The sequence below is a fragment of the Platalea leucorodia genome, assembly GCF_965183815.1.
Source record: "Platalea leucorodia genome assembly, chromosome: W".
Lineage (NCBI taxonomy): Eukaryota > Metazoa > Chordata > Aves > Pelecaniformes > Threskiornithidae > Platalea > Platalea leucorodia.
In genome coordinates this window covers 8052834-8071077 of record NC_138859.1, presented here as the reverse complement: position 1 = coordinate 8071077, position 18244 = coordinate 8052834, and the positions used below count along the sequence as shown (strand labels likewise).

The window sequence follows — 18244 nt, the reverse complement described above, 5'->3', positions numbered from 1 at the left end:
TGCTGAAAACTGACTAATTGCGGAACCCTCTGTTTACATCTACACGATGTGAAATGGAACAGTGATTGCGATATTAAAATAGATCCTGAGCCCCTCAACTGCTAATATTGCTGAAAAAGTGCTCCAAATAAAATAAAACTCACTTATCTGCTAAATAATCATGCAGATTTAAGGAAAAATGCTTTTGTGTTCACATAGAGCCAGATGTTTGAAAAGGCACAGTTTACAAGTCTCTGCACAAGTTGTGAAATGTTGCATACTGAGCTTAGATAAAGATCTAGATTTGTCAATCACATACTTAGGTAGGGTCCTCCACTGGCCTTATGTCCTTGATGTACCTATCATTAAGGTCAGCAAAATAATACAAGCTACTGTGCTTAATTGCACTGCAAGACAGTTATCATATATTCAGTAGCATCTTCTTCAGTATATCAGCCTTACACATAAGTAGCTACCATGTAGTACGGAAGACTGGGTGTTTCAGCAGCTCCCTTGATGGGGGTCTGTCCTGAGGTTGAAGTTCTAAACACCGAAGAGTTACATCTCTCAAACCAGGAGACAGATGTGAAGGGATTGATGGAGCAGTAGTTGCACTAGCAATCTGAACAAAGGGAAAATATCTTTTTTAGAAGTCAGTGATTCTTAAACCCCCTCTCCTACCCCAAAAACCTTCAACAAGCTAATAATTTTCAGCTGACTAGTTATATTATGAGCTTTTATCCACTTATATTTCCTACTGAAGTTTGAGGATTACATTACTGCTTCCATTTTATAAAATGGGTCTTAAGTTCCCTTTATGCTTCTTTCCCCAATAACATATGCTCTATTGCTTTTCACAGTCTGCCTCTCTCCTAGCACTTTTCTCTAAATTTTCTTCTTACAGCAAGATTCTGCAGTAACCATCTACTAAGCAGGCCATAAGAAAAGCTCTTACGCCACACTTATGGGTATTCTTTAGTCTAATACTTGCCACCACTGTTAACTGGCATAGCATAAGCAAACACTGAGATATATTAAGCTGAGTGATGTTACATTATGATATATTAAGCTGGGTATATGCTCTCTTGCATTGTCTTACCGTATTTGTGCTACCACCCCAGAGGGCAATCTTTCTCAGAGAGAAGCAGATCACTCCCAACCAAATTAATTTTGATCTTCTCTAGATCAAATTAAGCAAGACTGAGAACACTAGGGTGGCACCACCAGATTCACACAGACACAGAACCAAGACAATTACATCTCTTTATGATAAGTGATTTATACTTAATTAGAACATTTGAATACCACTGTGCTAGTTCTGTTTTGTGGAAAAACTTTCTTCACTCATGCTAGTGAAGATGCTAATCACTTTCTTCACTTGTGGCAGTATTTTCTTCATTCATGCCTACAGTTCAACTAGATTTTTAGAATTAAATATACCTAATTGATTTTAGTAAGAAACATGAATGCCAAAATAGATGACCTAGAAGAGGGAGGGATAATATTCATATATAGCATGGCATAATGGTAAATATCTTTCAGCAAAATCTGAACATGGAACATCAGGTGTTTACCAAAGGACATTCCCCACCATGAAATATGAATACACACATAAATGTTTTACGGTAGAAAAACATCTTTTGCTCCTGTATTTTACAGGATTGTAAAGAAAGAGTTCAAATACCAATCTTCTGCCTAGAGTCAAGATCAGCTCTGTTACATTATGTATTTATATCTTAGAACAGCGCTTTTTCTGCATATTATTGTGTTGGCAGCCTTTTTTTTTTTTTAAAAACAAGCAAGTATGATTATTATGTTGGTATCAATATTGATTTTGTACTAACAGCTCCAATATAAAGAAGAGCCATTGCAACAAATCCTACTACTTGTATACTTTTCTAAAATTCACATTGTTGTATATGAAATTAGTCAGTGTCTTTTGTAGCATATTTGTAGCAACAAAGTACCTCACCTTAAATATCAGAGCAAGATGATTGGAGTGTTTCTCTGCATTCCAGGGAGGTTTAGCACAAGCCATTTCTATAACAACACAACCAACGCTCCACACATCACAGCTCCTACCATACTGCTGACCTCTCAGAACCTGAACAGATCAAAGTTCAGATTATCCAAAGTCTCTTAACTCTAAGTAATTTAGAGAAAAAAAAAAAATCATCAATCAAGTGCATTCTGATTAACATTTCAGGTTGAGAGTGATCAGTGATGTAAATGCCATAAGATTTATACAGCTGTAAAGAGCTAGTAAATAAAATGCCTGATCAAGGGGCAAAGCAAAGTATCTTGCAATAGTTAGCTTTTGACCAAATGGTCATTTGAGCTTTAATAACAATACTTATTATGTATCTTGCAAAAAACTACTTAGAACAACTTTGACAGCAAGAAAGAAATGTCATTAATGTTGGAATCATTCCTAGTTTTTAGAACAAGTACATTTAAAACACATTTGAAGCATTTACAGCAATTTTCTGTTATTTGGCTGTATGAATTAGCTTAAAGAGTACAAACAAACTTTTTGAAGTAACTTCCAAAACTGGTTTCTTACCTCTGGTGCCATAAATGCAATAGTTCCCAACAACTGTCCCTGAAACTCCCCTGCACCAGTTCCTTTTGATGCCAACCTGGCTGCAGCTCCAAAATCAGCAATTCTTAATCTATGACCTGTGCTGTCAATTAGCAAATTGGCACCTGTCAACAGCATAATAAAAATACTGCTAGTTGGCTTTTTATTAAAAGCAAAAGGATGAACAGACACTCTTCCTCCCTCTGTTTCAAAGCTATAAATAGGTTGATAGTCCCCATCCACAATATCAAGGAGATCTAAAAATCAAGGACAAAGTCTAATAATGTCACTTTTCTGTTATGCCTGAATGATACTGCACACAGCTTGAGGCTGTCTGAGAGATTTAGAGAAGCAATCGAACTTTCAAAGTAGGGCAAACACAGGATTCTGGGACAATACCTGGAGATGGAGTAATGAAAGAAAATGGTGACCTAAAATCCTGGAGGTTTTCATTGCCTGCAGCTCCCTGTGAAATTTAAACTTATTTCATCCTTAAGCAACTTTGAGTTGTCTTGAAGAGAATTACAGAGCAATTGAAAGTTTTCCTATTTTAAGGAGAAATATTAAAAGGTAAATATTTGCCATAGCTATGTTGCTACTTATCTGGATATCTCTCCAGTTTATGGACAGCTATAGTGACATTACAGGGAGAAGTTTAGTAAGACTGGTATTTCCCAATAAAGTCCACATTTTGTTCATCAAACAGTACAACTGTGTTTATGTTCAATTAGGATGAAGGAAGAAAATCCATCATAATATTCCTATACATTAGAAACCTGACCTCTTTATTTTGGCTTATTCACAGATTTTACTATGATTTCAGGGTATTTACATTAATTTAACCAACAATCATTAAAGCTATATGTCAACTTCATATTTTATTTGAACAAATTCAGAAAACAATTTTTCTAAACCATTGGCACAGGTAGCAAGTATCCCCAAGCATACTACGAATGTTCTGATTAATTTCAGTAATTAAAGATTCTTAAATATGATCAGACAAACCCAATAGAAATAACACTCTTGAGACGGTATCCAAGAGAAGCAATAGGTCTCAAGCCAAAATAAGTGCTGCTTTCGGAATATTCCTTTTTAAAAGACATTCTAAATAATTATCACCTTTAACATCTCTGTGGATTATCTGATTCTCATGGAGGTAAGAAAGGCCACGTAACAGTTGATCGGTATAATTAATAATAACAGATTCTTTGAAGGCTCCATATTTACTTAACAAATGAGCAACTGAACCCCCTAGAAGATAAAAAAAAAATACAATTTATCAACACATAGAATCATAGAATCATCAAGGTTGGAAAAGACCCTTAAGATCATCGAGTCCAACCATTAACCTAACACTGCCAAGTCCATCTATACCATGTCCTCGAGCACCACATCTATCCGTTCTTTAAATACCTCCAGGGATGGAGACTCAACCACTTCCCTGGGCAGCCTGTTCCAATGCTTGACCACCCTTTCGGTGAAGAAGTTTTTCCTAATATCTAACCTAAACCTCCCCTGGCGCAGCTTGAGGCCATTTCCTCTCGTCCTATTCGTTCGTATTAGTAGAATGCAGCACTGCCTCCTAAAATTGGAACTTGGTATTGATATTCCTAATTTATAAATTGATTTCCCCCCATCAAACATTAAAAGTTCCATAGGCAAAAAGTAATATACTTGGTTACTTAATTACTTTTTACCTGGAACTGTACACATTACAAAGATATTTCCTAATATTTTCATCTGTCCTTAAAAGAATGTACAAATCCCTTAGCGTACAAAGTACTGTTGCTGATAAAAAGCTACATATATTTATATCTACGTTTTGCACTAAGGTTTTCAAGTAGTAGAACACTAGCTTTCTTTGGGGCAATAAATATGTGCAGCCTCCAGTAAGTGTTCCCTCTGATAATCTTAATTTACTTTTGTTATCATCTAAGTACCAATATATAGAAGTAACTATACAAGCAAGGAAAAGCAGTATCTTCCTCTGTTTTCCAAAAGTGGTATCTAGATCCTCAAGATTTTGGATTTCCATTGTGCCTCTCAAAGTATTCTAATATAATTTGGGCTTGAATGAGGTAAAGACAATTCCTGACATTTCATTATCTAAATAATACTATTTCAGAAAAATTATACTTAAGAGTTAAACACCCTTAGTTTTGAGAAAATATTTTCTGCACTATTGCTTGTAATAACACATACTTTGGCTTTGCTTGTTAGCACTTTGGTATTGCCAAGTGGTTTCTGCCAAAGAACGTAAGTTAAGGTGCAATGTTGTCTTTTACAAGAAACAAGGATGTATAAAACACCAAATCTAGTCTTAGTAACTGGACTGCAACAACATATAATCCCATTCATAAAATTAATAAAGCTCCTTCTTAAAAAAGGATATAAACTTTCTTGTATCCGCTTTATAAAATAATGAGGAGATTTCACTGTTTATTACTAAAATTACCACTTCATATACTTAAGATTTGAACATGTTTTTCCCAAAGCATCCTGCTTACTCCCTGTTATTAGAAATTTACTTCTCAAATGCCTTTGCATGTCACCTCACGCAAATTTTATGAAAATGCATGGGACAAAAACCAAGTGACAGGTATTCCAAATTTTCTAGCAAAGTTATTTTTAATAATAATTTAAAATTACACAGGTACACTGAAAATGCAATAGTTTGATGTATTTCCAACTGAAGTGTCTGTGTCTCAAAGTTTCTAACTTGTGATGGGTTGACCTTGGCTGGATGTCAGGTGCCCACCAAGCTGCTCTATCACTCCCCCTCCTCAGCTGGACAGGGGAGAGAAAATATAACAAAAGGCTCGTGGGTCAAGATAAGGACAGGGGGAGATCACTCACCAATTACCGTCATGGGCAAAACAGACTCAACTTAGGGAAATTAGTTTAATTTATTACCAATCAAATCAAAGTAGGATTAATGAGAAATAAAAACAAATCTTAAAACACCTCCCCCCCCCTTCTTCCCAAGCTCAACTTCACTCCCGGCTTCTCTACCTCCTCCCCCCGAGCAGCACAGGGGGACAGGGAATGGGAGTTGCGGTCAGTTCATCACATGTTGTTTCTGCCGCTCCTTCCTCCTCACACTCTTCCCCTGCTCCAGCGTGGGGTCCCTCCCATGGGAGACAGTCCTCAATGAGCTTCTCCAATGTGAGTCCTTCCCACGGGCTGCAGTTCTTCATGAACTGCTCCAGCGTGGGCCCTTTCCACAGGGTGCAGCCCTTCAGGAACAGACTGCTCCAGCATGGGACCCCCATGGGGTCACAAGTCCTGCCAGCAAATATGCTCCAGCATGGGCTCCTCTTTCTCCATGGGGCCACAGGTCCTGCCAGGAGCCTGCTCCAGCATGGGCTTCCCATGGGGTCACAGCCTCCTTCAGGGTACATCCACCTGCTCCAGCATGGGGTCCTCCATAGGATGCAGGTGGATATCTGCTCCACCATTAACCTCCATGGGCTGCAAGGGGACAGCCTGCCTCACCATGGTCTTCACCAGGGGCTGCAGGGGAATCTCTGCTCCAGTGCCTGGAGCACCTCCTCCCCCTCCTTCTTCACTGGTGTCTGCAGAGTTGTTTCTCTCACATATTCTCACTCCTTTCTTCTGGCTGCTGTTGCGCAGCAGTTTTTTTCCCCCTTCTTAAATATGTTATCACAGAGGCACTACCACCGTCGCTGATTAGCTCAAGCTTTGGCCAGCAGCGGGTCCATCTTGGAGCCGGCTGGCATTGGCTCTATCAGACATAGGGGAAGCTTCTAGCAGCTTCTCACAGAAGCCACCCCTGCAGCCCCCCTCACTACCAAAACCTTGCCATGCAAACCCAATACATAACTCCTCATTTAAATTCAGAAATTGAGGTAGTAGTAGAAGAATTTTTGTTCAGGGCTTCCAATTACTTTAATTGTATGACAGATTAGGTATGGAAAATTCCAATTCAAAAAAGGATGCCAGTAAGAATACCGCTTAAACTGTTCTGTAAGTAAACCTTTATACTGGTTACCAACAGCAATAAAAATATAAGTTTGCAAACTGAAGAGATGCATAGAATATTTTGCAGTATGAAACTACATAGTTCAAGACTCAACTGATACTTTCATTTTCTTTGGCATGCAGTTGTTTACCTGCCATCCATTCAATAAAGAGGTTATAGTTACTCTTCTCACATGTAGCACCCAACATTCGAATAATGTTAGGATGGTTCAGATGACTCATCATCCTTATTTCTTCTCTCAGCGCTTCAACTACCTCTTCTTGCTCAGATGATGTGTTCCTGACATACGTCACCTGTTTTGAAATATGGTATTCAGATTTACCTTACATAATTACCAGCCCTGTAACCACCTCCCTTCAGTACAGTAACAAGAACGAATGGTTTTCTGTCCCTTTTCACCATCTGGAAATAGCAAGTATTCTTTTATCTCAAATCCCTTCAGCTGAGACCATATATCTCCATGTGAGACAGTCATAGAAAATTAAGAGTGATCTTCTGGAGAAATACCAACAAAAATCTCTCCAAGTGTGGCATGGGGAAACTTCCCTCTTCACTCTCCTCTGCTTAAACTAGGATTTTTTTTCAATTTTTTTTTCCAGATATTGAAGAAAAGGAAGAAAGATAAGGCCTGAAACAGGATTCTGACAGTGATGTTATTTGTAAGACTTTTTACCACTTTAACCATACTACCTGTTTCATAACTAAACCTCTTATCCCAGAAAGTAGATGGACAAAAAAAAAAAAAAAGCTGATCAGAAGTCCAGCAATGGAACTGGAGCCAACCCCAGCTCTGATCCATACTAAATCTGAAATAATAGTATGCTGCAGAGAATTTCCCCTGGGCTTCAGAATAGTCATCTCTCCAGGAGGAGCCTCAGGGACCACATGGACAGTCCTACTTTCACAAGCAAGAGAGTTTCAAAGGAGAAATACCTGATGACAGATATTCTTTCCCTGATTAAATGTTTTGAAACTGCTCAATTCCATAGATATAAGTTCATTCTAGAATTAATAAGAAAATGTTAGGACTAAGATTCCCTCTATGTTGGTATCACTGATTCAGACCTAGGGCACCTTAAGTGTGGAAGATTTACTCATGTCTAGAACCTTCCAAAATCTTGAACGAAGCATGTGCATTTGGGCCTCTTTCCTCAGTCACATTTTTTTATCTAATAATTTAAATATTAAAAATACTTGCTTCAAAGCTGGCTGTTGGATTGGAGAAAAAAAGCATTAAACTACATTTCCCCTGCTTAAACTGTTTTAGGAAAAAAATCTTGACAAGGGTAAATTACATTTAATAGCTATCTTTCAAATAGACCATCAGTTTGGAATCAAGAGACCTGGACTCCATTCCTATCTCTGTCACTGATTTGTGAACTTGATAAAAACAAAAATGCATTTGAAGAACTATGAAAGAAAAGGGGCATATAAAAAAGTACTTTTTTTTTCCTTTTAAGGAAAAGTGAAAGAAACTGAAAACATTATGTTAATTCCATGCACATAAAGACTTTGTATTATGGATCATGTGAGTATACACGACAGGGAGAAGAGGAAGTAGGGAACAAAAGTTGTCTGTGAGAGCAGAGAGCTTTTATATTTAATATTTCAAAGAAATATTGAAGAACAAGCACAATATATTCAAGAAAGTGAAGTATTTACCTGTTTTACAGCCATTAATGTCCCTGTTCCTACATCTTGAGCTTGGTAACAGGAAGAGAAAGCTCCAAGACCAATTTGCTGACCTTTAAGCCATTCTGCATCTTCTCTGTAATGGTGTTTTGCTTTGGTATGTCCAGGCAAGGTTTCTGGTGTCTGCAAATTAAATTCCAAATTAATCCCATGTTTACTAACATGCATCTAAAATGTAGATATTCTGGAAGGTTAAGAAATATCCAAGTTTATATGCCTCTCCTCTCCCTTACAGTTATTTGTACTGCATGTTATACATGTTTCAGTTGAGACCAGAACACCAGTGTATTCCTTAATCCACATATTCCTACTGTATGTAAGAACAGAGAGCCTCCTCTATGTTACTACCTGAAGGTGAAAGGCAAGATGTAAGGACACAAATAAGAGCAAGACTTTTTTCTATTCCTGATCTCATGCCTAGTCAAGGTTTTAGTCAGCACCTATAGTAAACACAAACAAAATAATGTTTTCTACTTAATTTATTTCTGTCATTTTATGCTTCACATGCTGTTACCTCATGCAAAGGATCGCAAAACCCAACATTTCATTCCTCTTTCCAGTAACTCTACCAAGTCTGTTACCTTTCCTATGCATGCAGCCTCACAAGCTTCCAGCACCTGTCTTACTCTCAAGTCAATACACTCAACCATTTTGTGAACTTCTATAAAATACTCCTTTCTTTCTCTATTCTTATTTCTTATGCTTTTATCTATTTGCAAACATCTTTTTTCTGATTTCTAAAGTATCTCACATCTTCTCTCTCAAGATGCGCTGACAGCAAGATCTCTTCCTACTCTATCTGCCTTTTCTTTCAGAAACTAATTTGGTTTTGTACAATTGCCTTCAAAGTAAATCAGCATTAAGGTCCAGTACAGTTCTACTCCTGCTTAAAAACTTTGTTCTCATTTCCCGTTTCCCCACTTTTACACTTTCTTCTTTACCATTTTAAAGGTTGGTATATGATATGATGTCTCTCTTCCAAATACTGTCTCTAAACTTGTTAATAACCATAGAAGGATTCTGTTAGCATCCTCAACTGGTTTATACTCCAACTTCTAGGAGAGGGTATTGAGACCCTTTGTGTTTTATATAACTTTGGAAATACAACAGCACTGCCTTATAAATTCAGTGAACCTCAGTTGAGACTTCTGCTAAATTACCATATGTATACTTACATCCTGCTGAATGATTACGATATCTTCACCATTTTCAAGCTGTAGTTGGGGAATTATTGGCAGGGCATCTTGAGATGCTGACATTGCCATAGCAATAGCTAAAGCTTCCTCTTCTTCAGCTTCCATCTTTTCCTTGCATTTTTGATTATGATTTACATCATCTTTGTAAGTATCATCATTTTCTGCCTGCTCAGGAGAAAGAACTGCAACTTCAGACTTGAACGTAACTGTGCCATCACTCGTTGGCATGGAGGCCTCGAGCAGGTCCTCAATACTGGAATTGAGCTCTGCATTAACATCCAATTGACATTTCTCATCTACTGGTGTGAACACTGTCTCTTCACTTGGTATAACCACACTGCTACTACTATTCCCATCACACTGCAAAATATCGTTCAGGTCAAGTATCATACTAGTTTTTGAGGTTTCTCCCTGCTTGTTCACATCACTTGGGGTGGGTTGTGATGGCTTTGGCCTGTGTATGTGACTGGATGGCAATGGCCTGGCTTGGGTAAAAACAGGAGAAAGTTTCTCTGGTTCTTTATTTTTAGAACAGTTTCTCTGAAACTTAAGAGAAAGTTTCCGCTGTGTTTGAGGAGAAGGTGAGGGGATTTTGCAGGGAATGAATCCCTGAGGTCTAAGTTTAGAGACATCTGTTACAGTGCCAGCTAGTACAGATGGGTTTGAAGGAGACAGAAGCATTGAGAATAGTGACCGAGAATGACTGGATGAGGGAGAAGAGTTCAAACACTGACTGAGGGTTTTTCCTTTTGTTTGAATGGCTGGCTTTAGTTGCTCAGTGGTTACTGATGAAATGGGAAGTCCCACAGCAAGGCCAGCCAGTGTCTCAGAAGCTTCCTCTGCACTAGCACTCAGTTTTTTATCACTTAAACTTTTCTCACTTTTCCTTGATAACTGGACAGTATTGCTAGGAGTGTTACTTTCTGTAGCTTCTGGAGAGTTATCTGGTACAGGTAGCTGCAAAAAGTCTTCATGTTGACATTCCCCAGAGTGCATTTCTTCCATGCCTAGCTGGATAGCATCTGCAATTTCCATTTCATCTGCTATTGCCATCAGACGTCGACGCATCCTTGCGTAATGTGTTGAGCTTGTCACACTCAACATTTCTAACAGTTTTACAAAAACATAGGGCACTCTTGCCACCATTCTTGCTGCACTCAAAAATACTCTCCGCGATAGCTTTCCAACCATTGAGTGGGAATTGTCAATTGACTGCAAGGCGAAATTTAAGAGAGAGAGAAGTTTCTTATACCTGAAAGTTAAAAAAGAAAAAAAAAAAAGAAGTGTCTTATAAACTTATATGCTCTAGTTAACTAGTGCCAAGAAAGCCATTTCAAGATAATCTATTTAGCTGTCAGTTCTGCAGTAGAAAGGAGACTTATTGCTGCACTAGTGCTTCAGAATTGTTTCATAGGTCAGAAGTTTAAAAAAAAAAAAAAGGCAACCATTTACTCTGTAAAGTAGGTGCACTTTTGCATATACACTATTTGTTTACAGGAATTAAAACAACCCATTTTTGAAGAAATCACCAACAACACATTCAACTATAAAGAGTAACAGTCACATAGTATAAGTAAGTACCTGCCGACTATAGTATCAGCCTGTAAAACACCTCCACAGACAATGTGGGGATAAAATTCACCAGGAAATTCCAACAGAAGTCTGTCTATTAGACAAAGTCGCCCCAGTAGTGCTTGCCAGTTGCTAGACTTGGTTTGGGTTCCAAGAATACAGTTTAAGACATAATCAACACCACCGATACCAACAGACCCTATAAAAACGTTGATAAAATAAGGATTAGATATGTTCACAACCTAAATTCCGATCTAAATAAAGATCGGAACTATATCATACAGAAATACACAATGTGCACCCAAATTAACACCACCCTCCCCCCCAAACTGCTGAGAGCCACGCTGTTCTCTTTGCCATGCTGGCAAATAGAGGATAAATCCTGTATTAAATTTAAAACACTTCAGTATATTTGCTTGTAATTATAATTCAATTATATATGAAAAACTATTATTACCAGATTTAAGTATTTCTCTCCCAACTGCCAGCTCTCCCACTTGGCCTTTACACATCTCCAATAGCGTCGAGACTGAAAGTTGACTTGTTCGACTATAAGAAATTAAGACAAAAAACCCAAACAACTTTTAGCAGATGCTTTCAAGAAAAAACATTTTAATCATTACATTTCAACAATCGTTAGCTTGGAATTGTGCTTGGAAAATTATTTCACATCACTTCATTCCAATACACTTTTATAATTATCTGTAAGCTACCAATATGTCCTGGTTTCAGCTGGGATAGAGTTAATTTTCATCTTGGTAGCCGGTATGGGGCTGTGTTTTGGATTTAGGATGAGAACAATGTCGATGATGATACACTGATGTTTTGGTTCTTGCTAAGTAGTGCTAAGCTGTTGCTAAATAGGTGCTAAGTGGTGCTCACACCGGTCAAGGACTTTTCAGCTTCCCCTGCTCTGCCGGGGGCACAAGAAGCTGGGAGGGGGCACAGCCAGGACAGCTGACCCAGACTGGCCCAAGGGCTATTCCATACCATATGATGTCATGCTCAGTATATAAGCTGGGGGAAGAAGAAGGGGGGGGAATATTGGGCCTGATGGCGTCTGTCTTCCCAAGTAACAGTTACATGTGACAGAGCTCTGCTTTCCTGGGGATGGCTGAACACCCGCCTGCCCGTGGGAAGGAGTGAATGAATTCCTTGCTTTGCTGTTTGCATGCACATTTTTTTGCTTTGCCTATTTAACTGTTCTAATTTATTTTACTTCAATTATTAAACTGTTCTTATCTCAACCCACGGGTTTTCTCCCTTTTACCCTTCCAATTCTCTCCCCCATCCCACGGGGGTGTGGTGCTTAGTTGCTGGCTGGGGTTAAACCGCGACAGTCCTTTTTGGTGCCCAACGTGGGGCACGAAGGGTTCGAGATAACAACAGATTTAATTGGAATGCGCTAGATCGAATTTATAGCTGTTATTGCTGTTTAGCTGTTAATCGGCAGGCTTCTGTGCTTGCCATGGGGCTTGCTTGCCTTACTGTATATTAGAGTCTAGTGCTTGTTAGTGGCTGGTTTTTACTTTTGCTGCTTGCTGTACTGCTTATCATCTTACTCTGCTGTGCCTGGGAACATTTTGATAACAGCAATGGCCAGGGCATCGCTGCTGTTTCTGTACCGCTGTACTGGACAGGCTGGAACTCCAGCATGAACTCGAGTTGAAGGGACTCTGACCTGTGGATGAGTCCCTGTGGGAGCAGAACACCCCAAAGTGTCTGTGGACATGGATAATCCCATGTCAGAGCAGCCCATGGAAGTTAAGAGTGGAGCAGAGATCCACCTGCAGCCCATGGAGGACCCCATGCCAGAGCAGGTGGATGCACGAAGGAGTCTGTGACCCCATGGGAAGCCTGTGCTGGAGCAGGCTCCTGGCAGGACCTGTGGACCCGTGGAGAGAGGAGCCCACGCTGGAGCAGGTTTGCTGGCAGGACTGGTGACCCCGCAGGGGACCCACGCTGGAGCAGTTCGTGAAGAACTGCAGCCCGTGGGAAGGACTCACGTTAGAGAAGTTCATGGAGGACTGTGCCATGGGAGGGACCCCACGCCAGAGCAGGGGCAAGGGGAGGATTCCATTGCAGTGTTAAACCCTTAAACCTGGCCCAAAGGGGTCAGGGGTGGAGATTGTGATGGAAATACCTTTAAATCGTTGTAACCCATGATCTGAGTTGCATGTTATAGGAATTACCATAGCAGGGTGGGGTTAAACCATGACACAGTAGTTGTGACATTTTTTACAAGGACACTTCCAGAAATGTAATGTCTATCACTAATAAATAAAAAACCCACATAGAAGTCAGCTTCCCCATTTCTCAAATTCTTTGAGACTTTCAGGCAATAATCTCTTTATTAAAAAAAATTAATTCAACTGCACATTAGAATCTCATCCTCTTGCACAAACAGGTCAAATCCAGGAATCCAGCACCACAAGGAACAGTTCTATTTCACTTATACCTTTAATTTTAGATTTTCTATTGCTAAATTATTGCCAGTGCATCTCTAGTTGCAGTTTCAGAAGCAATGCTGCTTAGGAACTAAACTGAAAGGAACAAAAAACTTAAGAAAACCCCAAACAATCTGGTGGACTTCTGCTACCACTTCATGACATAGATGCACAACAGCTTTTGTTCAAGTAGGAAGCATACATATATTAAAGACACAAAATTTCATGACTGGTACTTGCTGACTGCTTAAAGGAGAGTCATGAGAATTAGACCAATATCAACTGAGATGGAGGGGATGGTTGATGACTGCACCCAACATATCTTCTTTTATTTTAAGGGGAAAAAAGGCCTTACGCAAGCAAAGCATCATTTAAGATCTCTAAGTGCTGGAAAAATATCATCGGATACTTTCAAAACTTACATCTTTCAAGGTAGAAGTTGGTTGGTAGCAACTAGACTTTAACAAAAACATTTATACGCATGATCTACACATTTTATTTCACCGCCACCTATAAATGGTCTCCTAGTTCCATATAAAATAGCAACAAATGAAGCTTCAAGACATTTCAGTAACAATCCAAAATGAATTTGAAGTTCATGAGACACCATACCTGTTGGCATCTGCACATTTAACTAATATTGTCTCTACAACTGGCTTGAGAAGTTGCTGTAGTTTAGTCCTCTCTGCTAAAGTATGACAAGGAGTATATACCAGCATGGCTCTTAAGGTTTTCTAAGAGAAAGGAAAAAACAATACACATGAAATCAAATTAGCTACACAAATTTATTTTATTTTTTTTTAAAAGTTGTAAATAGCTCTATATAAATTGCATTCAAAATATCAGTGAAACGTTCAAAGGATAAACAGCTTACTACATATTCACTTTTAGAATTAGTCATGTATTCTTTGAAATTGGAAAGAATCTGGTCATACAAGTACTGTTAATACTTAGCACTGTAGCAAGCATTTCTTTATATTTGACCAGTGGAGTCATGCCATTTCACTCTTGTTGAGGATTTTATTCAACTCGCTTTCAGATGATGGTTAAAAGTCAAGTCATCAGTGGTGCTCAAGAACAATTATTAGGATTCCTGACTTCATATATTTCCTCCCTTTCAAAAATGAAGTCACTTGGAAGTTAATAGAATACAACGAGTAAACAGCTACTTACTAAAGCAGCAACATACACTTTGTAGACAGGGTCAGCACAGACCATGGACAGCACACTGCAGCAGGATTCTACCACCACATCTCCTGAGATACTGGTCTGAGATGACCCACTAACTGCTCCCAAAGCTCCAGCACTTGTGTTGTTTCCATTGCTACTTCCAGAATTTCCAGTGCTTTCACCATTAGCCAGTAATAGAGCACCACTAACATCATGGGAAAGACGCCTAAGTGCCATCTCTCGTATATTCCAGTTTCGAGAAAACAAGCAGCCAACTAACTCCATTCCAAATACCTGCCAAGGAAAAAGCAACATTACAGGAGTCAAATTGAATAATACTGCAACTTAAGTACTTCAGAACAACAATCAAAAAGAGCAAAGAAATGTTTCTGGTGAAAGATCACCTTAAGAAGCCTGATAGCAAAAATGTGCCAGAAGGTGGTGTCTTAAAAAAAGATTCTGTGATAGAAATGAAACATCATAAATGATAAGTCATCGGTTCTCCAAAACCTCTGCTAAGAAAGGTGGGGGAATGTCTGTATGGATGGTTTCATTCACTCTGAATTTTAATTATTCAGTATGGAGTTCATTTCTAGACATCGATATAAACAACCCTGAAACCAAGGTCCAGCTATACCAGACAAAAGTTACAGCAGACATATAGGCAATACAAAGTTCTCCCACTCTTAAGTATGTGATCCCTGCTCAGTTGAACCCACCTCTAGACTCTAGAGGTTATTTAGGTCATTTGGCTCCTGCAACCCAACTTGGGTAACAGTAAGTGCCAACTTTGTATTTATGTGACACTTGCACAACCAAAACTAGAATTAATACTACTACATTTTATTACATGGACCTTTAATACGAGGCCTGAGATGAAGTCCAAAACTGAAAACCCCAGTGAAAACAAGACTGGAAAACCTTTTCTTCCGATGCAAGTTAAATATAATTCTTTCCAATAATAAACAACCATAAAGCTGATGGGATTCAGAATAAATTTTTGAATTGTTGATTTGACAAATCCAGCAAAACAGTTAAAAAAATATCAGTTTTTACATTTGAAGCTTCTTTTACAAAGTAAAATTACCTGAATCCATGGCTCAGCTAAATCTTTATAGGCAGAAGGGATCTGCTGGACCCCATAATGAGTAAGGTTAAAATTGCTATCTTGGATTCTTCTCTGTGATGCAACTGTAGATTGCTGCTGAATTTGTTGATGAACCACACGGAGAACAGAAGAATCCACAGGGCTTGGCAATTCATGACTATAGATTAACAACAAATAACGTGGATTAACAAATGAAACATTTACCAAAGTGAATACTTTAGCATATTTAGGAACATCAACTAAGGATCCAGAAACAGATAGTTTGTTATACTTAGACTGAATCCTTACCTATAGAAATCATGAGATCTCCATTTAGATCTACAAAGAGGACATATAAGCGGCTCTCTGTTTCTTCTGCATTCTTCTGCCCCTGGAACATAGCAACAGAATAATACGTATTTCAAGTTTTACAGTGCATAAAACCAGAAGATGGTATTATTATTTTTTAAGTTTTACTGAAGAATGTCAGTTTCAGGATAAACACTTCTGAACTGAGCCATGTGCAGAAGCCTGATAAATACGTGCATTTAAACATTTTTGCATGCAGAAACACTTCAGCTTAGCACTACAATTAATATTAAAAGTTATGAAATGAAATGCAGTTCTTTGTGCCTCAAACATAAGCAATGCTTTTTCAAAAGTATTAAAACATGGGAGATGGAATTTTATTTGTTAAAGAAAACTATTTATATACTTTATTTAATGCAGTATATAAAAACATACTCCATAATTCACTATATAATCCTAGTAGATGGCTTTCATGCATTCTAATGACAAGTCACAGAGGGGTAAAAGTCTGTTCCTAACCTTGCTCTAATTGGACATGATCTTCTCACTCAGGTAAGAGGTTCAAACCTCTAGCCCTGCAGTTAACTTCTTTCTCAAAGCATTCACAAATCAAGTTTTAATTTGATAACTAATAAATAAGGCATATCAATAGTACCTGAATGACACCAAACTCTCAAAGAGCTACAGTCATCACTTAAGAGCAGGTTTCTGTTTAACTTTTAAACCAAACAAAAAACCCTATAACACACACACTAACTTATAATACTTTTGCATATTTAGAGTCACCAGAACTTAACGAGACAAAGATGACAACGTACATATTGACATGCAGTGGTGGTGTAATTTGTTCCTGCAGCCATCTTCACACACAGTTAGGCTCTCTTCATCCAGCATGCCTAACAAACAAATGGGGCACATCTGTTCTTCTTCATCCTTCATACTATAAAAATAAATATTTGTGATTCTAAAAATGGCATATCAGAATTCAGAACAGGCTTTAACAGTGAAAAAGATTAACTTCCAGTTTGGAACAGTCACTTCTGAATAACTATATTCTATTAATTAATCATTCTCCTAAACCTTGGTGTGAATAAGTGAGCAACCAAATTTTTAGAAGCACTGAGTACAGACAACACTTTGTTGAAATGAAAGGAAACGTCACAAAATGCATGACATCTTTTCAAACTAGGTCAGATACCAATTAGAGATTGAAAGGCCCAGCCTTGGGCACTTATTCCCCCCCCAAGGTTTCTTTAAACAAACCAATCTTTGCTTTTTTACTTATCCTTTGGTTTTGAAAAGCTAAGACATGTTTAGATTTTGAAAGCTATATACATTTTTTTTTCCACACTCCTTTCAGAGTACCGAGTCACAATATAGTCTTTAGACCATCACAGAAAACTGTAAATACTATTTGATGAACATATGTAAAACTCAAAAAAATTAACAAAAGATAACAGCCACTCAAGAATTTTCTGCCACTGAGAAACAGATGTAAGATTCACATGAACACTAATATATCTACATATCACATGTAGATTTAAAAAAACCACCATTTTCCCTGTTTTACATGTTGCTTCCATTTTATTTACCCCTACCTTAATTTTTAAATGGATATAACCAGAGATTTCACCAGAAAAATTATTCTGAACTTAAACAACATGTAATGAAAAACACAGATTTAATCTTCCATAATATTGTTTACATGTGCAAAACATGTGCAGGAACCCTGTATTTGTTCAGCAACAGTATATTTTTAAAATAAAAATAATTTTTATATACATTGTTTCTATACATATATATTCGCTTCTATTTTCCTGCAAATGGCTGACACTAATTTTCTTTGTCCTTGAAAAATCCACAAAAATAAGCTTACTATGAAAAATTCAGTTCCACGGCATGTATAGAAACACAAGTATTAATTTAAAACTTATTTTTGAAGAATTAGTAGTAAACCAAAAATAACTGCAAGTCACAGTAATTATCAGAACTGAGTAGACTTTTATCTCAAATGAATCTGATGCTCAGTATTCTCCAATACTTATATCATGCAAGATTAGACTCACACAGAATGACAACTTATCTCATTGAACCAGTAATGCTGGGAACTAATCATCAGGTGTACTGGCAAACAACTGAAAGAATCTTTCATCCTGTCAAAAATGAGAACTAATGTAGCAAAGTTCACAGTCCAATGAAGCCATTCCT

The 18244-nt window shown here is 38.1% G+C and overlaps 1 protein-coding gene across 1 annotated transcript in view; it reads right to left on the bottom strand.

The window, feature by feature from the left end:
• Positions 1–451: 451 nt before the first annotated feature.
• The window catches only part of LOC309601731 (mitogen-activated protein kinase kinase kinase 1-like), a gene marked incomplete at both ends in the record, with an annotated part of 72599 nt that continues 54806 nt past the window's right edge, over positions 452–18244 (bottom strand). The window contains 14 exons of the mRNA XM_082334895.1: positions 452–601; positions 1952–2083; positions 2543–2685; positions 3680–3811; positions 6694–6856; positions 8226–8378; positions 9431–10703; positions 11033–11222; positions 11481–11572; positions 14083–14204; positions 14644–14934; positions 15728–15905; positions 16037–16118; positions 16855–16976. Of these exons, the coding sequence (XP_082191021.1) occupies positions 452–601; positions 1952–2083; positions 2543–2685; positions 3680–3811; positions 6694–6856; positions 8226–8378; positions 9431–10703; positions 11033–11222; positions 11481–11572; positions 14083–14204; positions 14644–14934; positions 15728–15905; positions 16037–16118; positions 16855–16976 (3223 nt within the window). The remainder of the gene's footprint in view (positions 602–1951; positions 2084–2542; positions 2686–3679; positions 3812–6693; positions 6857–8225; positions 8379–9430; positions 10704–11032; positions 11223–11480; positions 11573–14082; positions 14205–14643; positions 14935–15727; positions 15906–16036; positions 16119–16854; positions 16977–18244) is intronic.